Source organism: Leptosomus discolor, chromosome 7, assembly GCF_034619465.1.
Source record: "Leptosomus discolor isolate bLepDis1 chromosome 7, bLepDis1.hap2, whole genome shotgun sequence".
Taxonomy (NCBI): Eukaryota; Metazoa; Chordata; class Aves; order Leptosomiformes; family Leptosomidae; genus Leptosomus; species Leptosomus discolor.
The window spans coordinates 21,705,329-21,733,246 of NC_141397.1; the positions used below are offsets into that span (position 1 = coordinate 21,705,329).

Sequence of the window (27,918 nt, forward strand, 5' to 3'; positions counted from 1 at the left end):
TCTTATTTAAGCTAGCAACGTTAAGAAAACTCTTTAGGAGAGCAAGACACATTGTTATATGTGTTAAAATCAGAAGAGAGGTGACAAGCTAGACAGACATCTAGACTCAGAGCACTGGCTTTAGAGGAGGGAATTGCCAGGTCTGAGAAGAGCAGGCAACAGAAATATACAAGCTGAGAAGGCTGAGGGTTTGGGTGGTGGTTTTTTTTTTTGTTTGGTTGGTGCTCTTGTCCTTTGTGGGGGTAGTTTTTTGTTTGTTTGTTTTGTTGTTTGGTGTTTTTTTCCTTTCGTCCCTCTCCTTACTCACTAACAGTCCTGCAAAGAACTTTCCCATCTTCAAAACTTTTCAAGGTGGTGGGAATACAGTGGAAAAACTTGTTTTGATTAAAAAATCTCTAAAAGGGAAAAAAATACTGTGGAAGGTAAATACCTCTGAGGTAAAGGCCATTTGCATTTTTCAAACTGGGTCAAATAAATCTTTACCTCAGTTGCTTCTGAAACATTATAGTGAGGTTTCGATTAATTCTTCACTTATAAAAAATTGAATGTAAAGCCTTCTTTTAGTATGTATTTAAATTGATTCATGGATTTATGCACTGAATGAGAACACTCTGCAAACTGATTCTTCTAGATGACAAGGGTATTAAATACAACAGGCAGGTAGACTTGATTAGCATCTCTTTATCTGATGGCAAACTTTTGCATCACCATTTTTTTTCCAGCTAATACAAACATTACTTGTATTTTAAGGGTTTCAAGGAGATTAAATAGTGAAAAGTATCGCTAAAGGGTTAACAACAGGGAGTCCAGTCGTAATCTTCCTCGTTCTGATTCCTCCCAGGAAGTATTTTTACCGAACACAGTTGAATCTGACAAGAGCTTCAACTGTAGGTCATGATACGTTTAGATACATTAGCTCCCCAAGGAAAACAATTATTTTTGCACAAGACCCTTGAATGTAAGTTTGCTTAAAGCTGAAATCGCCCTGCAGGTAAAGCTTTGGGTGGAACAGTATTTTGACTTTTTCAAAATTACTGTCTCTTTAGAAACAACTTTAAAAGCTTCTGAAAAGGCTGCAAGGATTGATGAAACAAAAATACACAAATTCTCTAAGCCAGGATATTACAACATAGAAATAGGAACTGCCCCACAGAGTATATACAACTGGTTCAACTGAACTTGTTATGATCCTGGCACTTAGGCTAAGAGGTATCAAATCCACAGTTTGGTATTAGCTATAACGTGAGCTAGCAACTAACAGGCCTACCTATGTACAACGAAAGCAGCTCACTTTGTACCATACAGCGTGCAAAGTCAACACGAAAGGATTTCAAGCGTAAACATTTGTTTCCCTGTCATTCATGAAGACGGGTGTCAGTCCCAAAATAGTACATTATCCTAGGAAAAATAGATTTGTCTTAATAATTTTATGTCTGCTTTAAAATAGCAGACTGCCTTTTCTTTCAGCAGGTTTATATCACCTTTGTCCATGCTCCAGAAAAACGTTTGGTGATAATGCACTTTTCAAGCTGAATGTATCTCCACTCGATGAGTGTCGAGAAGTTGCTTTTCCACCTATCAGCGAAGCCTCTGCTTCTTTTATTTCCATAGCTCTCTTGTAAAGTTCAGCTGCCTTCTCAAAGTCTCCCCCTTCATAGCTTTAGGAAAAAGTAAAACAAAGTTGAAACAAGCAAATAAAACAAGTCTCAATTCATTTCAACTGAAACACACACCATGCTAGCCACAAAGCGTACTTATGGCTCTCTACTTTCCTAGTAAGTACACAAGTCCACGATGTTTTGTTTCATCCAGTAATTTTTATAGTGATTTGCTTTTACAGGGCTAAAGCATGTAGTCTTACCTTAGCACAGCCAAGTTTTTCAGAGTTTCCCCCACCCGAGGATGCATGTGACCAAAGCTGTCTTCATATATCTTTAATGCACGTTCATAAAGAGGTAAAGCTTCAATCTGCTTTTTCTTTGAGTAGTAGAAAGTCGTGTTACAGATGTATATTACATTTGCTATTCTTTTTTTTTTTTTTCCAACATAGTATCAACACATTCTAGATGCAAAGTCATGCATATTTAACCAGAAAGATGTTCTGAGTTCTCGATGCTGTTGACAGATGAGGATGATAACTGAGATTGTCAAAGCAATTGGCTTCCACTTGCAAATGCAATTCCCACTAATATTGTAATAATTAGGGTCTAGACTTCCCAGGCAGTTTTGAAAATCTGAGTCCTGAAAGCTTCCAGTTACCAAATGCTCTTTGATTTTACCTGAGGCAGCTTTAACCCCTGTTTAAAATCAGATACGCAGACTGCAGAAATACTGAAAACAAGAAAAGAAGCTACAGCTCACTCCTATTGATGCTAAGTAAGGAATCTGTTAAGTTCATTGCAACTCCTTCAAATTTTCTATCGGCTGTAGACTAGAAAGCCTTCTCAGATTTTTGGTTACAGAGATGCAGTTCATCAAGGTGGGCACTCTTCATAAATTTCAAAGGATTATGTTTCCCTTGGAGTCAGTGGTGGAGCTGTCTTCCACCATAACGTTTAACCGCCAGATCGCTGGAAATGCTGTACTCTAGCTCCAGTCTTCTAAAGTGGTTGGGCATTCTGAATAATCTAAAGAGCGTTAGCCCAAATTGCCCACAGCAATTAGCTGTTCCCTGCATACCTTTTCCTTGCCAAATATCCTTTCAATTTTTAAAATTTAACCTAAAGATTTGCAAGTCTTATAAGGAATTTCCCTTTTAAATGTGATCAAGTTTCTTTGGTATCATTTGGGTACAAATCGTAAAAAAGCCTAAGACAGGAATAATAAACATGTAAGACATGAGAAACTTACCATCTGGCAATAAAGAACAGCTAGATTTACCAAAGCAGTTGCTACACTAGGGTGTTTTGGCCCAAATGACTTCTGTCGAATTTCAACCGCTAGTTCGTACAGAGGAACAGCCTTATCAAGTTTTCCCTAGAAATAACAGAGGAAAAAATGATTCAGTTCTCTTGTGTCATAATGGCAACAGTATAAACTATTTTAAACAAAAAGCCTTAGAGAAGTTGTAACTGTTTCCAGAGCAAGAGTTTAACTTTGGTTAATTCATAGTATATTCTGCACAGATTGTTTATCATGAATATTTATTAGGACCTAATTTTCCAAAACACTGAGCATATTCAGCTCCCAGTTAATGTATTGTTTCTCGGCTATGTCTAATCTCTTTCAAGTTAATTTTTTCCCCATAAGTGTCTCACTGAGAAGGCTGTTAAAAACAATTTTTTGTTGTACTTTTATCCAAATCATTTTCTCCATTTGTATTTCCTCATCCTGCCATAAGTGAGAGCACAGCTTATTTTTTGTCCTAAAGGGCCTAAGTTTTCCTAATGATACAGGAATGGGAGTGTAGCTGCCTTAGTTTTGAGCAGTTTTCTGCTTACTGAAGTGGTGTTCGCACAGTCTTCTTTGGAACAGCCGCAGTGTCCAACTCCATTTCAAGTGCCTGTTGCTTCCCATTCACCATAGTGAGGCTTTGGCTTCTTCACTTTGGTTTCTCTAAAATACCCCTCTCACAATCCAACTAGTTTTACTATAGATTTTTTTCCAGCAAATCTGTTTTCCTCCAAATATGAATCTGCTCACACATTAACTGGATATACTTCTGAAATAGGTTTAGGCTTCTATTACTAGAATGTGAATTCCCATATTTAATAGCAATTAGCAATTAAATCTGCAAACTTCCATTGTATAATGGTTCCCTGTAATTGCAAAGTTCATATCAAATTTTCTCCTTATTTTTTCAAAGCATCACCATGCCACAGTTTGAAGATGATCAGTAATTTATCTGGAATAAATACTTATCCATAAATAATGGTAATTTTCTGCATCTGATTCGTGTCCCTTCTCTTCCTCCACTCTTGCCTGTGTCACTAGTTCACCATGAATTTTAATTTGTGCTCCTTCAAACTAGCAAAGAGCTTTTTGATGCAAATATTGAGTGCTTTAGCAGTTTCTAGAAGCATAAAAATTAGAAGCTGAAGTGAGCAGAGAATGTGTGATCCAGAACAATTCCATGCACATAACAGTGTAACTGTAAGCAAGTAACAATTATTGAGCAAAAACACAGGAGCATTTGATCCAAGAGGTTATCTTCAAGGACTCTTTTTCTCTTTGAAGAATGGTAAAATGTGAAAATACAAAAGAAAAAAATTTCTCGTCATCCTCTGAATTTGATCTTGGTTCAACAGCTGGAAACCTTACAGCACTTTTACACTGGTGATATCAAATGGTTAGAACGACCATCTTCAAACACAAATATTCATAAAACATTTTGAAATGATGAAATGCAGAAGTTCATACTACTGTTAATGTTATTCCCTGCAGTGCATTTTGCAGGGGAGTAACTCTCATATTTCACTGAATCAACATAAGCTGGAGGTGGCTCAGCCAGACAGTTTATTTGTAAAGCACTATCTCATGAGCCTTCAAGTTACTCTCAATTTGACTGTAAAGTTCAGGTAAGTTGTGTAAAAAGAACTATTCCTACACACTAAAACATGATTTTTCCATTAAGACACATCTGACCAAACTCTCATACGTGGATGTCACATAGCAGACAGTGGAGAACTCAAATACAGCTGGGAAGAATAGTAGCTTTTAACAAAATCAGAAATTCTTCATGGCGAATACTGAGCATACAGGACACTGAAGACATTGTTCATTAATAGCTTTTCTTTAAGCAACGTGTGTTTTGAAAAACCTGCTGGGCTTTTTGGAAACAGACTAAGGCCACTTGGCTACATCTTTTATGCTTGTGTGTAGAACATCAATAGCTGACAAAAACTCCCACACCCGACTCCTTTTGGATTACAGTTAACTTACGTGATGAGAAAAGGTAACAGGCTTATGCTTACCATTCTTTTGTACAGCACTGCCAGGTGTTTCACAGTATAAGCCAAGGAAGGATGATCTGGAGCCAGTGCTCTCCTCCTGATGTCTAAAGCTTTTTCATAGAGTTCCTCTGCCTTGTCATAGTGCTTCTTCTCATTGTACAAGGCTGCCAGATTGTTCAAAGACTGGGCGCAGTCTGGGTGGTCGGGTCCCAGCACTCTCTCTCTCATTTCCAAGGAGCGCTTCAGGAAAAGCTCTGCTGTCCTAAAGAACACATTTGTTCAGCGATATTTTAAAGCTGGTAAAATCTGTACAGGCTGAAGTGGCTGTTTGAAACAGAACAAACTCAGCCTTGGAAACTGCACAGATACTGACATCTGGTAATGGACTTCCCTCGGAATAAGCAAATGCCAGATAAGCGATTCATTTACGCAGTGAGGAACTACACATTCTAGACATAGGCTTGCCTGCATAAGAACATAGATAGAGAGCTAGTTAATATATTCCTGTGCCCTCCTTTAAAGGCCTGAAATGCCAGTCTAGCAGATTTCAGCAAACATTACACTACCCCAACAGCTGCTCATTGCTTTAATTCAATCTACATCTTCAGTTATAAAGTAATCCTTCCTTATTGAAAACATTCTACTGACTTCTGGGAAACTCCTCATAGCAGTCATGTACTCCCATGGATAAAGCAGTAATGTAATGTGAGGTAAAGGTTCAGAACACACCACACATTTTTCAAGTAACTTTAAAAAACATAAAACGTATCACAGGGTTCAGCAGACAGCTTTCATACCAATGCAGGAGAGACTGGAATGGGTTTATGTACGTCATGAGCTAGATTCTCATAGTAGAATGTGTCTAGAAGCAACAAAGTAGAAAAAACTCTGTGTAATGCCACCATTGAAGCATTTCCCTATCAAAAGGTATTTTATCTCACTAGAGTAGCATATTACTATTCCATTACAGATTTACAGCAGTGCCTCTATCACAAACAACGGTTGATCCCCACATAACACTGGCAGCATCCATTATAACTGAGCAGTTTGTTGTCGTGACATACACACAAATTCTGTGTGACGCTATGCCCAAGAGATCTGCTTAGCAAACTGGAAAAATCCATTTTGCATTAGAGGGAAAAAAAAAAAAAAAAAAGACCGTTTACACACAGAACTGTAGATTCAATTCTGGAGCTCTCAGACAAGTGTAAGAAGGTGTTCACTCTGTGTAAGGGCTAGAGGATGATGTGTGATATAACATGTAACAACTAAAAGTGACACACCTTTGCCATTAATTTCATTCTAACTGCACGAAAGGATCAAAATTCAATCTTGCTGATTCAGAACAGAAACACAGTATCCATTTAAAAAATTACTTAAACCCTCACTAGGACAAAGTTTATACTTTTGCTCACCTATGAAATAGCGGAGATACGGTTGATCTAGAAGTAGATTGTGTTGGACAGGAACTACATATGAATTATGTGGAATATAAAATGATCTTGTGTGAGATTAGATAGATTCACTCCTCTATAATCACTCACTTCGGCATGACTTCATGAGGGCAAATTGATGAAAACCCTTGCATTTCCAACAACTGCTAAAAATCAATTCCTTCGCTATAAAGGTCCTGCATCTAACAGAGATTCTCTGTGCAGATCCTAAATTACGATACACTTCTGTAATTATCCAACAACTATTGGTGGCATAGACACCAGATATAGGAAGACTGTAAAAATACTTCCAGAACTTACTCTGTGCTTTTTTTGCTGTGCACTTTCTCTCTTCTCCAAAAAGGTTCCATTCAGCAGAGTGGGATTTAAGGTGACTTTACAATTCCCTCACAACACAATGTTAGACTACTCTGTGGACTGAAGAAGTTGGTGTGAAGGGTGGCTGACCATGCAATCGGAATTGCTCTGCACCATCTATTCCCATTCTTCAACACCCCTGCTTATCTCTGTCTGCTTTTAGAGCACCTTTGTGCTGCTCTGTCCTCATTTGCCCTTAAAAAGGCCAGCAGGGTAAGAGCCAGAGGATTACAAGCACAGTGAATATTTAACTCATGATTTCTTGTAATACTGGCATTTTGAGCATTTTTCAACAGAAAACCAACAATCCTGCTGTTCAAGGATGAACACTACAAAGGAGGGTCACAAAATAGTGAAGCCGATCAGGAAGGCACATAAATTTTGAGAGGGAACTGGTATTTGCAACAAAGGCTAGCTTAAATTTAATTGTGGAACATCAATTCTGAGTTCAGGAAACACACTGACTTGGTAAATAGTCACATGCTAACAGCACCAACTCTAGAAACTATGACTGAATTTCACAGTAAACACAAACCAGTAGAATGAATCAAGGACAGCACTATAATGAGTATTTGATCATGTGTCTACATTTAAAGCTAGTTTTCAATTCTTTGCTTTCATTTAGACCTATGAGAACACTCAGCAGACATGTCACAATTAATAAAACTTACTCAAGATTATTCTGCAGGTAATAGAGGACTCCAAGCTCATTGAGGGTTCGAGCGTTATCTGGTGTATCCCTGCCTAAGGTGAGCTCTTCCAGTTGCAGGGCTCTTTGACGCAGGAGAGCAAAGCCACACTACAGCAAAGCACAAGGTAAGGTAAACTGATCACCATTACTTTTAAAGCACAGAACTGAAGACAGAAGATGAGAAGACTCAGTTTGGTGCCAAAGGAGCACAACAATACTACTTAACTTCTGTTTTCAAGCTGAATGGCACACATGCATTCTGCTTCTTTACAGTCTAACAGGATTTTCACCAAACATGCTTCCAGGAAATTTAAGTTACTGTGGTGTTGTACAGCTCTGTTTTCCCTGTATCATACACATTAATTTGCTTAAACTCTGCAGGTCAAATAACCAATTCAGATCAAATTCTTAGGCTTGAAGATAATTTCCTATCCTAAATGCCATATAAAAATACACATAAAGTATTACTCAAGGCTTTACACGGATCTTTGTAAAACGGGCTGCCAAGCTAATCAAAGAATCACAGAATGGCAGGGGTGGAAGGGACCTCTGGAGATCACCTAGTCCAACCCCCTTGCTAAAGCAGGTTCTCCTAGAGCAGGTCACACAGGAACACGTCCAGATAGGTTTTTAATGTCTCCAGAGAAGGAGGCTCCACAGCCCCCCTGGGCAGCCTGTTCCAGAGCTCTGTCACCCTCAGGGTAAAGAAGTTTTTCCTCATGTTCAGATGGAACTTCCTGTGCTCCAGTTTGTGCCCATTGCCCCTTGTCCTGTCGCTGGGCACCACTGAAAAGAGCCTGGCCCCAGCCTCTTGACACCCGCCCTTTAGATATTCATAAGCATTGATAGGATCTCCTCTCAGTCTTCTCTTCTCCAGGCTAAAGCGCCCCAGGTCTCTCAGCCTTTCTTCGTAAGAGAGGTGCTCGAGTCCCCTCATCATCTTCGTAGTCCTCCGCTGGACTCTCTCCAATAGCTCCCTGTCTCTCTTGAACCGTATAACCCAGAACTGGACGCAGCACTCCAGATGTGGCCTCACTAGGGCAGAGTAGAAGAGAAGGATAACCTCCCTTGACCTGCTGGCCACACTCTTCTTCATGCACCTCAGGATACCATCAGCCTGTGGACAACCACAGGGGCACGTTGCTGGCTCACAGTTAACTTGCTGTCAACCAGGACTCCCAGGTCCTTCTCCACAGAGCTGCTCTCCAGCAGGCTGACTCCCAGCCTCTACTGGTGCATGGGGTTATTCCTACCCAGGTGCAGGACTCTACACTTGCCCTTGTTGAACTTCATTAGGGTCCTCTCCACCCAGCTCTCCAGCTTGCCCAGGTCTCACTGAATGGCAGCACAGTCTTCTAGTGCCATCAGCCACCCCTCCCAGTTTTGCACCATTAGCAAACTTGCCGAGACTACACTCTGTCCCTTCAAATGGGTCGTTGCTGAATATGTTGAATAAGACTGGACCCAGTACTGACCCCTGGGGAACACCACTAGCCACAGGCCTCCAAACGACTCTGCGCTGCTGATCACAACCGTCTGAGTTCTGCCATTCAGCCACTTCTCTATCCACCTGTCCACTCATCTACCCCACACTTCCTAAGTTTACCTATGGGGATGTTATGGCAGACAGTGTCAAAAGCCTTGCTGAAGTCGAGGGAGACAACATCCACTGCTCTCCCCTCATCTACCCAGCCAGTCATGCCATCACAGAAGGCTATCAGGTTGGTCAAGCACGATTTCCCCTTGGTGAATCCATGCTGACTACTCCTGATAACCTTCTTTTCCTCCACATGCTTAGAGATGACATCCAGAATGAGCTGTTCCATCACCTTTCCAGGGATGGGGGTGAGGCTGACTGGCCTGTAGTTTCCTGGGTCCTCCTTCTTGCCCTTTTTAAAGACTGGAGAGACGTTGCTTTCTTCCAGTCCTCAGGCATCTCTGTTCTCCACAACCTTTCAAAGATGATGGAGAGTGGCCTAGCAACAGCATCTGCCAGGTCCCTCAGCACTCGTGGGTGCATCCCATTGGGGCCCATAGACTTCTGGGTGTCCAGTTTGCCTAAATGATCTCTAACACGATACTCCTCAACCATGGGAAAGTCTTCCTTAATGCTTACACGCAAAGTGAATTACAAGTAAAAAGTTCAGACATTGTTACATGCTCTGCCCATTCTTGATCTTTGCAGCCCTAATAAAAATATTTATGCAGCAGAACTCATTACAAAAAGGGACAAAATCTTCATGATCCAAATTAATTTATATTTAAGCACTGTGTAAATAGCAACATTTTTATGACTTTTCACTACTTTCATTAGAGGTACAACTAGAGCTCTGGAGTTACTAGCTGAAACTCTTACAGTAAAGGTACTGCATAACAAACAAACCCTTAGCTCAAGAAGGACAAGAGGAACTCTGTATCTGAAAAACATAGAAGAAAAAAATAGGGGAAAACTCAGTATGGCACCTATATTATTACTGGGATTATCCATTGCAGTAAGCACTGTGTTCAATAGTATTTGTAGGATAAATGCCTGTTATTCTGGAGAACCTCTTTTTTCATTGCTGTTTGACAGCCAATTGTATCAGCAGTAATTCTGCACCCCCAAAGCCTATACATCCCCTTACTTCTTTTCTACCTCTCTGAATTCCATACCAGTTGTACTGATTCATCTGCAATTTGAGTAGAGTTGAAAGGACAGTTACCAAAGCAACTTCACTACCTAAGCCCTCAATTATCAAAAGCATTTGAGCATCAGATAAGCAGAGCCACAACACACTCTGCATTTTTATTAAATATCAACCATTTTCTTACCAGACTGCCTTTCCGCCTTGCTGCTTTTTGGCGTATTTTGAAGGACTTCTTCCTCAGTTGCTCAGCTTGTTCATATCTGAAAACAGTTATTTACAGCATTAGAAAGAATACCAAATGTAGCATCATTGGGTATTCTGGAAAGCTTTTTAGTTACTTGAACATACAAATCTGAGGAGAATTTAAGACTCTTGAAGAAATTCACACTTTTTGTCAAAGATAAAAATATCCAAAACGCTTAGGACCAGAAAATGCTCATCCTTTGTCTCTAACTTGTTAGAAGCTTGTTGGAAAACGAAGCACAGAAGCTGGCCCCTACTGGGTGGCCTGCTACGAGAATACAGAGGAGATGCTCACGGTTGCATTGGAAGTTAGGAAACTCTAAAAAAGAGCCAAATAAACATTCTGGCTTCAGGAAGAAAATCTTTGTCGCTATTCTTGTACCACCCCGACATGAAAGAAAAACATCAGTGTAGTTAAGCTTACTTGTTCTGCTTTTGGTATAAGGTTGCAAGTGCATCAAGTTCACGGGCTACCCGAGGATGTTCAGCTCCATAAGCGTTTTCAGAGATTTCCAGTGCCTGTTTATACAACTGCTCAGCATTTCCAAACTTCTTCCACTGAACATAAACTCCTGCCAGCTGGTGGAGTGACTGCGCCACCCTTGGGTGGTCTGGATCCAGTGCAGTCTCCCGAATCTCCAGAGACCGCTGCAGAGGCGCTACGGCCTGTAACAACAAATTTCAGAATATGATGGCAGCAAGCAACATCCTGTATGCTACAACAATTTAACAACTGCAACAGAAAGCACACACTGAGCTCTCCTTAATGTGCCTCCTTGCTATGACAACAATCTCTAAATGTACTTACCTGACTGAGAAGACCTAGGTCCTTAAGAAACCGTCCCAGGGTCTCATAAAGATCAGCCAGGCAGATCATATTTTCCTCTCCCTCACAGCTTTTTTCATATTCTTTCAGAGAGTCAAAATACTCAGCTGCCATAGAGCTCTTATCTTTCCCAACCAGCTGCCAGTAACTCAGCAATTCTGCAAAATGTCCCCTGTTTTAACAAGGAAATAAGAAGCTCATCTTATCTCTGATAGCCCTCTATTCAGACTGATGCTAGCTTAGAAGAAAAGGGCCATATGCACGAATTTTGTCTTTATGCTACAGTGTCTACAGAGACAATCCATGGAGACTAATGCTGTTCAACAGCAGTATTTATCCCTTCACCAACCCCCGGGTGTAACAGAATAGGAAAAACAGATTATTTATTTGACAACTGCATTTAGCATTTCAGCCTCTACTATTTCAGTTCCTTTGTATCTGTCATTGTCTGATTTATATTGACAAAAAATGACTTTGAAACGTTTAGAACTGCCAAAGCAGTGGCTACCTTTGTACCTTTTGTAAAGGTTTTGGGATACAAAGAGATTCAAAAGACACTTGTGTAGCTTTTGCTTATCACCCTGCTGCTGGAAAAGCCAGGGAAGTTCATCTGCACTCCTCCAAGTCACTCGGTCTCGACTATTGAAAGAAAAGGAAATCAAAATTAAAACTCTTGAGAGGCCTAACAGAACTTGTCAATTTGATGTGAAAACTACACAAGCATACAATTGTCATACGTGAACGTCTAAACAGACAGACTACTATAAGACCTATGTGCTCTATTTTCTCACACCTTCATTTTAATTTCACCTCAGAGGGTGCTGGAACCTGCAGGTACCCCACAGAAACCTGCTCCTCCCTCCCATTAAGGGCTAATCTGTGCCTGCTAGCAGGACTGCAGCCCTGCAGCAGCCCACTGCCCCTCTGTGTCTCCTTTGCCTGGCACACTGTGACCCTCTTGGCGTTCTGTTATCCAACAGTTGATGCTCTGAGGAGCAGTAAGCAGTAGCCCACAGCTGGGACACACCAACTCAGGACTGTAAATGCAAATCAGTTGTCGAGCTGGATATGAACTTGTAGCTGTTCAGCTGTTCTACTGGACCTCCTCTCGTGTATGTGCTAATTGCATGCTGAACGCTAGTGGTCATCTGCTGCTTCTTCAAGTTCCAAGCAGCCTCAAATTTCCTAGCATTTACTGGGAATTAAAAATCTACGTGGGAGTCACTTACCACAAAATAACTGATGCAGTATAAATTCATGCCGTACTTTTTCACACGGTAACTTTATTACATACCCATTCCCTCCGTAGCCCTCAATCTTTTACAAGATTAAAAAGCAACATATCAATAATAAACTGCTAAACTGACAACTAAGGTTTTGCAGAGTTGTTTTGCCATAATAATTTACTAAACTGAGTCAAAGAAGCTGAATCCATCACGCACAAAGTCTGCAATTCAGCACATCTTGAGTAATTCTGACTTACCTTAGCTGCATGGTGAAATAGTCCACTAGTTTTTGTCTATAGGCAGAAATAATGTTTTCACCTTCTTCCATATACTCTAGTCTCACCATCTCCCAAGCCTGAAAGAGAGTATAATTCAGAGAAAGGGAATGCACTTAATTTGTTTATTAAGTGCTGATGCCACACAGGGTGCTATGCAAGATTTCTTTACGAAACACATCTTGTGTTGTAGAACCAAAAATCTTTTGATGACAAAGGCACTACAAACAGACCATCTGACATCACAGCAAAGCTCTGGTTATTCAGATAATATTACCTTCTCCTTCCATTCTGCTTGTTTTTTTGTGGAACCAGTGTTTTCTAGGACACATGGAGTTAAGAACTAATAGAAATTTCTGAAGGTTTGAAAGGCCAGGTTTTCAACTGTTGAACACTACTGACCAATACCGGTATCACAGCTCTAGCAGTTTTCAAGGTGATTCTAACATCATACCAGATGTTAGGGAAAATGGATGCGCAAACACAAGATTATTATGGCCTACCTAGTTAACAATAGAACTTATCCAAAAAACAGCAGGAGCTTACGGCGTGGAGTTTCACTTGTACATGTTTAGAACTACAAAATTTACCTGGAGGTGCTGGAACTTCAGCAAACCACAGCCATATGTCAGCAAACACATTTTGTGCAGGCTGTGAACGAGTGAGGCTAACAGTGCAGAAGACAGTTCAGGATAAAGTTCCATCAGCTCTGACTCACTCACACCATTGTGGCTAACACCAATGACACACAGTATCTACATAAAGCATAAATATTATTTTACACAGTTAGCAGTATGTGCTGTAGAGCTTATTTACACTGAAATTCCAAGAAAACTACTGTTATCACTGTGTATAACTTTATATGCCAAGGGAAAAAAAAAAACCTGCCTACACAAGCCCTTTCCCCCTTCTGTCCTCAAAGAACAGTCCTCAGTGCTAATGGATAAATATTCTCATAGATAGAGCACCAAATGGGACAAACAAATGGCTCCTTAAACTTTCGTATAAAACACTGGGGAAAAATAACTCCATTATCACAAGGAACTTCTATGTAAGTAAAATATGCTGAAGGTCTTATGCTGCCTGCACCAAAGAACTTCCAGCGATTGAGTATCACGTCCTAATCACAACAAGGGAATTCTGCAAAGGTAGGAAGAGGAATCAGAAATCTAATAACCGGTGCCCTGTATTCACAAGATACCATGTTTTCATTATGTTTACTATGCTCAATGTAGTTAATCATTGGATCAGGGTAATGATCAGCAAGGAAGTGCTAATTCTATATCACATCATAGTGGAAAAGTTCCATTTTGTTTTGTGAGACAATGACTTTTAGCTGAAATTTAACATAAAGCAGTCATATGTTCTATAGTTATACAACAGATATAGTTAGATCAATAAAATTGTCCCTTCTATTCTAATAACACAGTAATCTGAATCATATAAACCAACATAAATTTATATTTAATTTTAACTTAAGAAAAACTCTTTACAGGAAAGAATATAAATTTTCTGCAGAAACAGTGACGCATTCTTTGCCTACCTCTCTCAAAAGACCTTTCTCTTTATCACTCTGCAATGATTCTTGAATTGATCTCAAAACAAGCCTGTACAGTGACACTGTGTCTTGACATTGGAAACACTGTTGAAGGGTTTCATCAATATTTCCTGTATTTCCAACACTGAGCAGACAGAAAAAAAAGCACATGGTTTGGCATACTAAATTCGACTGAGTAAGATTAATTGAAATTACCAAAGAGCTCTGTCTCAAAAGTGCTCTGAATTCCTACTGGGTTTAAAAGGTGCACAGCACCCAGTGAGATTAAAGACAGAAGAGGTGAATTCCTGAAGCCACTTTCTGTCTTATTGTCTGATTTTTCTAAATAACCGCAACATTTTTATTTAAAAAAAAGTACATTGCAGTGTTTCTTCCTCCAGCAGGAGCACAGAATAAGAATGTCAGGTTGGATAAAGATAAAACCACATGCTGTTGTTTCATTTAATGCATTTACAAAGCATGTTTTCAGGAGCAATGAAGCTTTCTAGAACATAGAACAGAAACAAAAAACAATGAAAATCAGTCACCCAGAGTAAATTATCAGTGTATCATCTTCTGGGATTCTCCAAACTAAATATGTATCTTCCTCCACAAGATGAAGTCTAGGTTAATAATAATAAGCCAATGTACTTACTAAGTATTCTCTTGCACAAGAGGGAAGATTAATTTTCTCCACAGCAGGAATTACAGAGCAAAGTATCATATGCAGGATGTCAAACTAAACAGTTGTTGAACTTCCTTTTAGCCTTAAAAATCTATGAGGCAAACTATCTGGTACATCAGTAAATACAACAGACCTGAATCAAACTGTTTAACAAAACAATACTAACATTCTCCAAATGCTTTTAAAAAGCATTGAAGCAACTGACATACCCAGAAAGCAGAACAACAGAAAAATAAAATAAAAACAGAAGAGCTAAAACCAAACAGATACAATCATTTGTATTCACTTAGCATCAAAATGACTATTGTATACTCTCTGATTTTTCTTCCCATTGCATTCACAGTCACTGAAGGGGGAAAACTTTGTAAACTGCTCCAGTTTTTTCTTTAAAAGATTCATTCCGTGTTAAATGAATGTATTTCAAAATGAGAATGAACCTACTTGAAGTCTTCTAATCTAGTGATGAGCATTATCATTTCAAGACCATCTCAACTTACCAAGCAATGGTTTTGCCCAAGAGAGTGACATACAAAGCATTGCAAGTTGTGGCAGAACGACAATGTCTCTCAAGCTTCTTCTCCTACAACATTTTAAACAAATTCTGTGAGCCAACATGAAATTAACCACACCAACAAAATGTTCACTGTTTGACAAGAAAATATAAGTTCTAGATATGCTTCTATGTGTAACATCTGAAAACTATGACATGATAACTAGTGCATAAAATACTGCACGTTTTTCTAGCTATAGGAGCATACGAGTGAGTCTCCTTTTGAATTTAAGATGAAAAGAGTTAGGATCTAACCATTACATCTCTCAAGATGAGGATTACCTTACAGAATGGGTCTCTAAGGCAAAGATGTAAAATACCTTTTTCCCCACTCTGCCAATCATTGTTAGACTATCATGCAATCCTAAATCTTCTATTATTCTAAACCAAAAGAATATGTTTACAGCAACTGCACTGTTTTTGTGTCAGTAATTTATGCTGTTCCATCTGTGTTTCAGTGCTATGAGCCACGGGGTAAAGGTAAAAATACTCAAACTGCATGCGATCTTGAGCAGTAGTATTTAATTAGCTAAATATAATACTTTCTTTTGGCAGCTGGGCTTATTTCATCTTTTCATGTTTTCATTAAAAGTTATACTACAGTAAGGTACTTTAGAAGAACTACAACAGACATACCTGCTCTTTAGTCAATTTAACGTTTGCAGAATTACATTCTGCACTAATGAGAGATTTGACATCTTTGGAATTGAGTGGATCAAGATGAAGAGTGGGCCACAACCTTTGGTAAGAGAGAACAAAGTCACATTCAGACCTTATTAAACAGCACAGAAAAGGGGAAGGAAAAAAAAAAAGTTCCAGAGCTTTTTAAAGTTCTATATCAAAGCAGTAATTGAAGCTACTCCCTACTACTAAGAAATTCTAGTCATCACAAGCCAAATTCCCACTTCAGTTCTACATCATGGTACTGCGGTTCTTAATGTGCATCTGACTGCATTTAATAGCCTCTTTCATATAGCCATGTGGATAGATCCGTCACAGTAAAACAAAATCTGTTTTCCCCAACAGCTAAAACCTGTCCTCACTGCAGTTACAATAGAGAAACTTTTGTTGTTCTCAGTGGTTCCAAAAGCTTATCCTATTAAATCTCCAGGTCTTGACAAATATGGCTGTTTGCTCTTAGACAAGTAACTGTAATTTATAACAGTAATTCTAACCCAGGCTACTTTGAAACATCTCAGAAATATAACATACCTCCAAGCCTGTGGACATGTTTCTACATTGACTGATACAATCACTCTCACATTCACTGGCAGTGGATCTATCAGCCACTTCATATGCTTCTCAGCTTGCTTAAAAACAAATTTTGGTTACTTAATACAAAGATTGTCCAAAACAATGCCAGAAGTTGATACATTTTATTAACTGCACAGCTCAGTGCAAGGAGTCTTAAATTCTTCAGTGTCCTTAAAAATTGTTCATGATCTGGTTCTTGAAACAGTACTAAATGATCCACTGATATGTATCAGCATGACTGTACACTAAATAAAGCAGATAGAATACTATTGTTGACATGTTCACCTCATAAAGACTTGGCTATTTACAGGCCAAATAAGTCAGCTCACAGCCTGGAATCTTCGGATAAATAACGTAACCGGACTGCTCAAAAATTAAGGTGTTAAAATAAATTTAAAAAAAAAAACCAACCCCCAAGCCAACACAAAATTTATCTATAAAACTGAAAGGCTATTTTAACTCATCTGCACTTTCTGCAAAGCTATTTTCTACATATGCTCTTTAGAGCAAAGCAAACATTAATATTTCTGTTACATAGATATAGCTGAACCTATTACAATAGTCAAGGTTTCCTTCAGACTGACAAAGGGCAAGTATTTTGAAAACATACCTGTATTTGGTCAATAGAATCAATAATTATAATAATGCTGCCTTGATGACGTGCAGAAAGTTTTTCCAGCCAGCGGGGAAACTCTTCCAGAAGTTTAGCTGGATCCAAAGTCAGAGGTGACACTAACCAAGAGTGCTGCATAAGCTGCAGAATTATAAACATATATAACAAATTCTACCTTAAAAATCAACTAGAATAGTTGAAAGAAGTTCTATAGACACAAGAGGAAAAAAAAAATACTAAACAAGAAAAAACCCAACACATGATTTTGGGGCAATTTTTCTAGTCAAGTTTATACAGAATTCTAGTATACAGTTTATACAAATCTAGTATACGTTCTAGTATATGTAGAAAGCTGGTATATGCAGAACAAAGAATACTTATTGAACCTGGCTAAATTAGAGATCTCTAGAGAGATAATCCCAGTTTACACAATGGACAAGGAATTTGGAGATTTAAAGGGCTTAAAAGTTGCACAGGTTAAATAGATGCGACTTCTAAAATAGATGAGAAAATTTCAAGAAGAGCACAATTGATTTCTTTTTTTCTAAAGGTTTTAGTCCTGTGATGTCCTTAGTGCCACCCTGTGAAGGTAAAAGCAAGCACAGTCCCTGGCACAAAAATGCTCCTCACTTATTCCCCACATATCTAACACACAATTAAAAACTAAATTAACAGAGGAGAGACACTAGTCTAGGAACAATACGGTGCCAACTGGTGAATACAGCCTCAGGTTTCTAAACACATAGACAAAAGGGGTACCACCTGCCTCTCTCATCGGCCAGATGGCCGGAAATTTTGGTAGAAGCTTATGTGGTTTTATAAACCATCAATATAGGTCACTGGAAGCATAACGGCTAATACCAATCTATTATGAATATCCCAGAGATACTATTTAATTGTTCTGCATTCAAGGTATAGGATCAGATTCCCCCCATTCTATAATGTCTTACATTTGTATTACACTTAACTGATACAGAAAAACCTGTAGAAAATGCCATCTTTTGACATACACACACACACACACACACACACACCGGCGCTTTTCAAAGAATCACAAAAGCCAGGGTATGTAATAATACAGCATACCTTTAAAGTAAGGCGTTTAATTATCAATGCAGATTCTGAACTAGTAGACATGGGCCTCCCAACAAAGTGATAAAGAATTAGAGTGTTTGGTGAATGCTTCTGTTGCAATTGAATCCTAATGAGAGAAGTAAACAAAAAAGTACTTAACAGACCATAATTTTGCAAATGTTTCTCAAATAAAAGTGTCTGAGCTAGGTGTTCCATGTTTATCTTACAAAATAGGATAGACAGTTCCTGTGCTATAATCACAGTTTTTATGTCAGATTCCACTTTTGCTTTCCCCAATACTGATAGCCATTAATAAGTGCTCTGCCTGGGCCTGGATAGTCATGTGTCACTAGGCTTTTAAGAAGTAATGACACTATCAATTTATTTTTACGTCAGCAAATTTTGTCATAGCCTACAAATGACCATAAACCGCATTTCTATGATAAATTATTAGGTCCGATCTTGCCTTTATTTCAGTTAAAAAGACTCCAAAGGACCCCTCCTGTGTATCAGAGAAGAGCAACACTATTGAGCTACTGAAACCACATATTAATGCTCTGCAAAGACAGATCTGTAGGGTGTTGCAATTGGAGTCAGGGAGATGTTAAAGGCAGTCCAGATGGAATTAGCTGCTCAATTATTACAAATCTTTCCAGGATGCTTCAATAACTTCAGTGCTTTGTAAATGCTCCCATTTTTATTTCTAATTAAACTGATATGATGTTTGAAACGCAATGGAAAATTTTTTCTTAAATTTCATTCACACACACACAAAAAAATAGCTTAAACTACCATTTTGACAGAAGGAGAGATTTCCCAGACCCTGGTCCTCCTGATACGAGCAGAGGTGGAATTGGTGCTGGTGCTGCTACTAGGTCATTTAGACGTTCAAAATACTATAAAAAAAAAACAACCATTACAAATATTCCACTGTTTAAGGGAAAAACATAGTGCTTGGTATTGGAAACCATCTAGATACAAAATGCATGTACATATTTATTAAGGTAAGGGAATAACTACGGAAATGGAATATAATACAAATGGAAATAAATTTTGTAATGAAACACTTAAACCACAGAATTTATTATCTTTTTTAAAGAAAGTGTAAAATAAATAAACCTTTTTTTCAAAACTCTATTTAAAAATGGAACTTCCAGTGCTAACGAACTGAATTAGTGTTACTTCAGTAAAGCAATTTGGTACGATGTTTTTAGGCTTCCTCGTCTGCCCTTTCCCCCAACTGCTTCACTGATGGGATATGATGGCCAGGACAAAGCCTTCAAAGTTGCCATCTGCCATGAATGATATTTTGAGGCACTAAGCACGCGAAAGAAAGGCTTTCTTTCACCACATGAATGCCCAAAAATGTTGTAGCAGAATTCAGGATGGCAAAAATAAAACCAAAAACCACCCTCGGGAGAAGTGGTTTGGGAGAATATTTTTCTGCAAAAAAGAAGTGGAGGAGCATTAAGATATACATGGGTATTTTTTCCTATTACTACTTTCTAGAACAGTAAAATAATAGAAAATTAAAGATGGCACAACCCTCCAAACCATTGCCAATATATGAGCAGTGAAGTAAAAGAATAAATAGTGGTCCCAACAATTCAAATACAGCAACACAGAAACCGCATGCCTATGTTACACGGTAATGTCAAGGAATGTTGCCCAAGTAAACCGGCACATCACTTTCCATTACCACTTCAATGTTTTATCTTCCTACTTTCATTATATCTTGCCTACATATAGCTGTTCCTGATATATTTTTTAAAACATTTCGAATTCAGGGTATTTCAAGTAATGAGTAAGTACTGAGCTATTCAGGAGGTCTCTACTTCTAAGTTTCCCATGCTCTTCTCACATATGTATGGCTGCATGATGAGACGAAATCTTGTCATTAGTCATCTCCAAAAGACCTAACTCCAGGTGTCAAGACGGAGCTTGGATTTACCCAAAAAAGACCAACAACAACAACAACAAAAAAAAAACAACAAAAAAAGACGACATTCAGAGCCTTTTCTGTTGACGACCGAAGTCTAGGAGGACACCTTAACTTCTGGCACACCGTTATAGTGCTTTTCTCCAGTGCAGGAACAATTGCTTCTTCATCAGTGTCATTCAACAACAAACAACACACAAACTGGCATTTCTCCCAGAAAATAAATACACCATCTAGATAAGACATGGCTGCTTCTAGCCTAAGAAGTAATAGCCTCAAGAATGATCTCAGACACAGGTTCTTCTGTAGAAGTACATCTTGCCTATCAAGAGACGGAAATGAGTGATGACTTTCTTTCCATCCATATACATTTCCAACGTACTTACTTTCTCAAATCCCAGCTCACATGTTGAATTAGAGGCCTGCTGGAAAGCTTCCATCTGTTCTTGTTCATCATGTGCATCCCACAATACATCACCAAAAACTTCTTCTTCAGGAGCAGTGGACTCTTCCTTATTACCCAAATCCTTCCCTTCTAGTTCTGTCACTTCACACCCCAATATATCCTAAGCAAAAAGAAAATTACATGGAGAAAACGGCAACTATAATTCTTGCAGGCACATTTAGTGTTAGTCTCAATTCCACTGCATATGAGTGCAGCTCTACTACCATCAATATGCTCATTTCCTTTTAGGCTAGCAGAGATCATAAATCAGCAATTAGATGAAACCAAGTTAACTCTAAACGCACAGGTCTCGAGACATTGGTTTTAGTCTTCTCATAGTGGAAGCAACTCACTACAAGGAAAGATAAGGAGAAAATGGGCTAAGCCATCTTTCCTTATTCTATGATAGGGATAAAGAGAATGTAGGCTACAAATAGATGCCCTTCCCCTGTTATTTCCGCTTCAGTCCGTAAAAGCACTGCTCAGTTTTGGGTTTTATCTTCCACTTGCAGGCTTCTTTGCTTGACAGGTATTAATGATAAAATACAAAAAGATCCTCTGAATTACATCTAGGTAGCATATGGTAATCGCACTGCCACCATTTAAGATCATAAATCAGAGTGGCAACAGAAAAAGCTGAAATGCATCATGTACTTTACCTGCTTAATTATCTTTTCCACACAATTATAAATTTCATATGCTCCTTCCTCCACACCTCCCATATGATCAATCACCTGAAAAAGTAAATGGCAAAGCATGAGGCAACTCCAAGTCCAGTTGGGAACAGTATTTAGGATTTCCAACAAAAACATTCCGGAACACATGGAAATTCCATTCAGTTGCGTTCCTTAGGTAGGATTCACTTCGCCTATGCTTTTAAAAGCTGGGCACCTAGTTTCAGCTGTTCTCAACAGTTCTCTCTGTAGAGGGAAACAAACAGCAACTGATCAATTTTCAGATGGGAGAAATCTCTCTGGATGTGCACTTCTTTCTCTGCAGTCGCTACAGAGGGACCTGAGATAAATAACTTTGCCATTTAAATGGCTAAAGAGGTGAGAAATTCTATCCTTAGAGCACAGGGTTTTTTTTTCAGTGAAAATGCAGTGGCTTTTTTTTCTCCCCTGCTAATGAAAATTTCATAACATTCATAAATTTCAGCTTCATCAATCTGTTCATATAATGAGCATCCAGAGCAATGAGTGTAAAGCAATTTCTCCTAAAATCTGGGACTATCAGCACTCAATGTTGTTTATAACAGGAAAGTAAGCCTTTTAAAATTCAACAGTCTTTAAAATGCCATACCTTTGCTTTGTTCGCATAAGAAATTTGTTCAATTAACTGTTGCACTGAGACTGAACTGACTCTGCCATCCTCCTTTCTGCGGTAAATTAGCCGGGGTTTTTCTTCTGGATTTCTCAGGAAGGCTTCCTCACAGTCCTCCAACAAACAACTAGATTGGAAATCAGCATTCTTGTGCTATATTACACTGCTGCAGTAAACAGTTCAATCAACACAAGCTCCAAAGACAGGTTTCACTGCAAAACCTAATTCAAAAAGTCATATCTATTTACAACAAAGGGCAAACAAATATTTCAGCAGAGAACTTAAGATAAACTCTGAAGCAAGGAACAGCTGAGAGAAATTTATGCTGCTTGTACCAAAACCACTAAAAACATTTCTTAATTTTTATTATTATTGCTTTGTAATTAAAAGCTGATCTTCCTGGCATACCAATATGCAGAGTGAAAAGTAATTTTCTTGTATGGAAAGAACATGGATTCACAGCTGATTAACAAGCACCATATATGAGCTCTGCCATCACTTATTTGAAGGCTCTGTTCTACTTCTTGACCGTTTTAGGAAAAGTCCTTTAGTATTTGTCAGATGTAGGATACTGTTTTCATTCAGAGTAGTTGAAAAGGAGAATTACACACCTCCAAACTCAAAAGCACTTTGTATTTATCTATGTGAATGATATCCATGGGTATCATTCCCAGCAATCTGGTGCTGTTCCACAGAAGGAACTATACAACTTGGGGATGCTGACAATAGCAGACATGATCTCTCAAATACTGTGTTCTTTATATAAGCACTACAGTTTTCATCATAGTTTTTCTAAGAGAAACTCTCTAAATGAATACTGTTGCCAGGAACACTCCTTTGTGGTTTGGTTTTTGGGTTTTTTTTTGTTTTGGTTTGGTTTGTTTTTTGCCTTGCGTATTTCGTTCCTCTTGGGACCTACATACACAAAATTGGGTTATTTGGCTACAGCATCCCCTCAGAGTGCCAATACACCCACAGCAGCTGACATTATCTTTCTAAGAGCATAAATGTATGGCAGCTCTAGTCAGATTCCTTGATAAAAACAAATCAACATTTTCTGTGGTACCCGGTTCCCTGAAGCACTCCACTGTTTTAAATCTTAGCTACTAGTGTTTAAAGCAGCCTTTAATTCTCTGTGGACAGATGTTTTATTTACAGAAACAGGAGGTCTAGGTAATAGAAGTGCTCTAAGAATACAACAGTATTTTAAATACCTAGGAGTTCAAAATTTACCCCTAATATGAAACTTGATGCATACCAGTGTGTTCAGATTTTTGCATTCACACAGATGTTTTGGAATGACCACTCTGTGATACTTAATATTATCTTTTCTAATTCCTTTTTCTCTCTTCTTCAGCAAAAGGACACCCCTGCCTCCCCTGAACATCAAATCCAAACTCCGCCCAAAATTCCCAAATGCATAACAGAAACAGTCCTAACATAATTCTAAACACATCCCCATTTTGGTGTTTTTCATTTAGTAAGTCGTGTTTCTTCTTCTAGAAGGTTAGGAAATTACTCACTGAACAAACAGAACACATTGCATCACCATTAGTCATAAAGCATCATGGCTTCAGTAAATTAAGCTGTAGAATGCTAGCATAAGGTACCACACAGGAAAGCCATGAAATCAGTCCGAAAAATAGCCAGAGACAGAAAATAGTATGTGACAGAATAAAATCAAAATACTACAGACAGGTGTTAAGGCTAGATAAGCAAATATAAAACACTGAGAACCTTCACACCAGCCATCTTGAATTCCTAAGACTTCAGCAATGCGCACGACAGAGCTGCTCTTGGAAGGTAAAATATTTCTGTATTACAAAGACATATTTCATGGTGTATTTTAAGAGAATCTGTAGCTACAAGAAAAAGGAAACGATACAAAGCTGATACACTCTTACCTGTCTGCACTAGGAAACCTAAAGTTTGAAGAAGTATCACTTCGAAGATACTAGCTTAGGAAACGCACTGAGCAAAGCATCACAGACATTTTAATAAGCTATTCACACTGCATAAATCGCCAGTTTCCATTTGCTTTACCAGTCTGGAAAATACTTACCTTGGCAAAGTTAAATGCAGGAGCAAAATGACTAATGAACTTTTTTCAATTTCCCATTTTCTGACATCATTAAGAGGTCTTTCATTTTCTGCTGAAAAATGAACAACTTGAAAGAAGTACCCCATTGTTTCACAGACTGTTTGAAGTTTTGGTGAGTAGTTCTGAAAGCAGATTCGAATAATGATGCCTTATTACTAAATCTGCATAGCACTAAGGACCTACTAGATAAACCTCAGTTTCCCTTCTCTAGGCAGTTTCTTCCCCTGAAGTCCTTAATAATATTTTCAGTGACTTGACTGAAATCAGGCTACACTTACTAAAGCTTTCAACAAGTATTAGACAAATCTCTGGATAAGTATCATGGTGGAAACAAAACAGCATATAAGTTAGCATAAGTTTGTGAGGTACTCACTCTAACGAAGATGTCCACTTCTGGTTGAGTCTCATCAGTACTAATAATAAAACATCTCACTGTGTTACTCCACAGAGAGTGGGAAAACAGAGGAGTAACCTGTAATAAACTGGTGACAGCAGCATCCCAATCATCTGCCAATGAAAAACAACAAAATGAAGTCTAGAGATCTTCACATCTGATTACACTGTTTAAGTTGCCACCTTTTAACATTATGAATACTATATTTTATTTAAAATAGTAAAATTTTTACTCAACCATTTTAATTTTATAAATTTGAATTTAGAGAACCCATATCATCCGATAATGTCACGTAATTTGATAATGTGGCAAAACAACAGTTAAATGTATTCATATTATGATTACAATGATATTTCCTTCAAATAAGATTGATGAAACGTATCCCCAAAATCAAGCTGATAGCTGTAACAATATGCAAGAATAATAAAATCACTCATAATCAAACATAATTTTTCCTCCAGATCTACATGTATTTCAGTTAGACCATGCGAATAAATGACAGAGAAACACTATGGGAACTTCGCCTTCTTGAGATAAAATCCATTGCTTTCTGTAGTACCGTATGTCAATTCCCTACAGAAGCAATGAATTTTAAAACATTCTCAGGTTCTTCATTTCGTGGCTGGCCATTCTTTCAAGATAGGAATAGGTTCTGCTTTCAGTACCACATGGGATGATGAAAGGCTTAGTGTATGAATCTCAGCATCACAGAGCAAACCCTCCTCTCCCACTTTGCAGGCACAGACTTCTGAATCAGAGCCTGAAGGATTGCAGAAAAAAAAGGAGAAACTGCCAGCAAAGTCAACTATATACAGGAGGGGTTCCAGGGCCAGGACAACAGAGGGGGAGGCCAGAGCACCGGAAGACAATTTTACAAGAGGTCACTTGGGAAACAAAGTTCAATTGCAACAATCACTGACAAGAAAATACCTAACACCGGTTCACACAGCAATGCACACATCCTGGTCTTGCAGTCAGACTTCCATAAATGCCCCCCCTAAGCAGAGTCAAAACCCATGCAAATTCAATGAAAGAAACAGAGATATAGTTTACTCTAATACAAACGTAACGTTCATACTCAGGAAGTATAGACTTTGAATATGAATGGAAAAAAAAAAATGCCAGCAGATATTGAAAGAAAGATCACTTATCTTCCTTAGTTAACATAAGCAACAAAATGGTATTTGGTTTACTCACAACAAAGCAGCATTCACTGCTGTTTGCTAAAATCGCTGCTGCCTATACTGTGGTCATCATATACATTAAACATACCTTAGCATGTACAGCTACAGTTCCTCTTATTTTTACAAAGAACAACTCCAAATAACCCTTCAGTCAAATTACCCAAGAATGGACAGAAAAGGAGCTAAAAAGAATAGAATTACTTGAGAATGGATCGACAAATGACACACGCCCCTATAATCCCAGCAAAACAAACCACCGTGACTTACCCCTGTTTATATTTGCAAATGGTCCCTCAACATCTATGGAGCTATGAGCAAATTCAGGACCTCTGAAAGACTGCTGAAGTTGCATCATACTACCCATGGATGGCTCACTTCCCAAAGCTCCTCCATTCCAGTATTCAGATTGTGCCCCAGTAGCTAAGAATCAGAAAACAAAAAAACCCTCTTCATTGTCAGTAAGCAAGGTAAATTATCAGTCTTAAATACTCCAGCTGAAATCCACTGCCACATGCCACTGATCATATTTTTTTCCTCCTTTAGCAGATTTGCTCACACCTTCGCGTGCTGTAGTTCTAAACGGGCACTTGTCCAAAGTTAATGAGCAGCCCTGCTGCTAAAGGATGAGGCTATTTGCCAATATTTGTTATTATATAGATTGCTCGCATCTGTTGGGTTCAAATGGTGACTTGCATTACAAATCAGGAAAACAGTTCACCGTATTGCTGCACATGACAAAATTGACAACTTTTGTTCACGCATGTTCCAGCACTGAAAAATCATACAGGGGCTGTAGATCAGCATTGAAATATATTCTCTGTGCTGTGTAAACAGCTTTTGCAGTATCTCTTCATAATATGCTTCAATTACACTTCTGACAATCAACATATGACTTTCAAGACACTAAATAAATCTTGCATGGAGAAAATCAGGAAATTGAAAAATACGTCAAAAAAGGTAAAGGGAAGCATGAATCCAAAAATTAATGTGACACAAAAGATGACAGAAAAAATAAACACAACAAGACTGTCTGTACCACTAAAGTTCATCAAATACATAATTTCTATTCAAAAAGCAGATGACCGTATTTTGAAATGTTTCTGCTTTTAATGATTGTTATTTATACTCCTGCCAAGATATGATGGCTGATATATCTCAATAAGCAAAGGTTAAGCAATAACACTTGTGTGCAGTTTTTCCTCACTAACCCTTCGTGGTGCAAGAAGTAATGGCGGCCATTCTTAAGAGTGTTAACGTGCTGTCTACCACTATTACTGCTCTGTTTTGAATCAAATACAAAGTCAGTGGACTGATGGCATACCTATCTGAATCCTTTCCATGTTATCAAATACTTCTCACAGCATACACAAGGTTTTGCCTTTTATGTTATTAAGTTTGCTGAGGCTTCCCTTTCAAAAATTTCTTCAATAAAATGACTCTTCTGGTCAGTTCATGTTTGTTAAATATCTTGCTCTGCTATTCTGAAAAGCACAGCAGCTGAAACTGGCATACTTCATCATCCACAGACAGTAAGTCTACCTAAGATTCCCTCTCATTTCAGGTGTGCTTTTTTGAACCTTTGGAACATGATCTCTCAGATCTATACTCAGAAAACTCAGAAAAGACTAGAAAACTCTGAATTGTTCATGGGACAACTAAAAAAAAAAGTCCAAGTTGCTGTGTCTAGAGGTCTATTTTCTTCAGCTACCCATTCATAAGACCAGAAACATGGGGTTCCCACAACCAAGTTTGTAAATTCAGCTGCTTTTACCCTTTAAACTACTTTATATTGCTTTTCACCTGGATTAATAAAACTTTTTTCAAAAGAACATAAATATTTCTCTTGTACTTTACTATTCAGAGATTTCAATTAAGTTCCAACATAAAATGCTGGGGATTAAATTCTTACCCGTAACATCTGTACAGTTATCGTCAGAATCAGACTCTTCAGGATCAAACACTTGGATTCCTTGGGCCTGGAGTCTCTGAAGTTTTGCTTCTAGCTCTCGTTTGGCCCTCAGTAAGTCCTGAATCTCATTTTCTTTAGTTTCTCTAAAAATCTACAAGCAGAAAAGAAAGAAAAGAAAGAAAGAAAGAACGAAAAAAAAAAAAAGAAATACAAACCATAAATCTTTCAAAATTCAGTATCAGTTCCTGAATTCATATTATCTGCTTTCAACTGGAAAAATACGTTTCCAGCATTCATTTAGCAGTCGAAGGCATGAAAA

General features: G+C 38.4%; 1 protein-coding gene across 1 annotated transcript in view; it reads right to left on the bottom strand.

The window, feature by feature from the left end:
• Positions 1 to 1,477: 1,477 nt before the first annotated feature.
• NPHP3 (nephrocystin 3) overlaps positions 1,478 to 27,918 on the bottom strand; it is a 28,401-nt gene continuing 1,960 nt past the window's right edge. Inside the window, exons 3-27 of the mRNA XM_009961902.2 lie at positions 27,600 to 27,750; positions 25,958 to 26,110; positions 24,486 to 24,619; positions 24,074 to 24,234; positions 21,991 to 22,138; positions 21,348 to 21,422; positions 20,630 to 20,809; positions 19,097 to 19,200; positions 18,317 to 18,431; positions 17,228 to 17,371; positions 16,576 to 16,673; positions 16,000 to 16,102; positions 15,311 to 15,393; positions 14,135 to 14,273; positions 13,182 to 13,346; positions 12,574 to 12,671; positions 11,607 to 11,729; positions 11,073 to 11,262; positions 10,689 to 10,930; positions 10,206 to 10,281; positions 7,375 to 7,502; positions 4,914 to 5,154; positions 2,851 to 2,976; positions 1,862 to 1,977; positions 1,478 to 1,658 (exon numbers count right to left, since the gene is read on the bottom strand). Of these exons, the coding sequence (XP_009960204.2) occupies positions 1,478 to 1,658; positions 1,862 to 1,977; positions 2,851 to 2,976; positions 4,914 to 5,154; positions 7,375 to 7,502; positions 10,206 to 10,281; positions 10,689 to 10,930; positions 11,073 to 11,262; positions 11,607 to 11,729; positions 12,574 to 12,671; positions 13,182 to 13,346; positions 14,135 to 14,273; positions 15,311 to 15,393; positions 16,000 to 16,102; positions 16,576 to 16,673; positions 17,228 to 17,371; positions 18,317 to 18,431; positions 19,097 to 19,200; positions 20,630 to 20,809; positions 21,348 to 21,422; positions 21,991 to 22,138; positions 24,074 to 24,234; positions 24,486 to 24,619; positions 25,958 to 26,110; positions 27,600 to 27,750 (3,474 nt within the window). The remainder of the gene's footprint in view (positions 1,659 to 1,861; positions 1,978 to 2,850; positions 2,977 to 4,913; positions 5,155 to 7,374; positions 7,503 to 10,205; positions 10,282 to 10,688; positions 10,931 to 11,072; positions 11,263 to 11,606; positions 11,730 to 12,573; positions 12,672 to 13,181; positions 13,347 to 14,134; positions 14,274 to 15,310; positions 15,394 to 15,999; positions 16,103 to 16,575; positions 16,674 to 17,227; positions 17,372 to 18,316; positions 18,432 to 19,096; positions 19,201 to 20,629; positions 20,810 to 21,347; positions 21,423 to 21,990; positions 22,139 to 24,073; positions 24,235 to 24,485; positions 24,620 to 25,957; positions 26,111 to 27,599; positions 27,751 to 27,918) is intronic.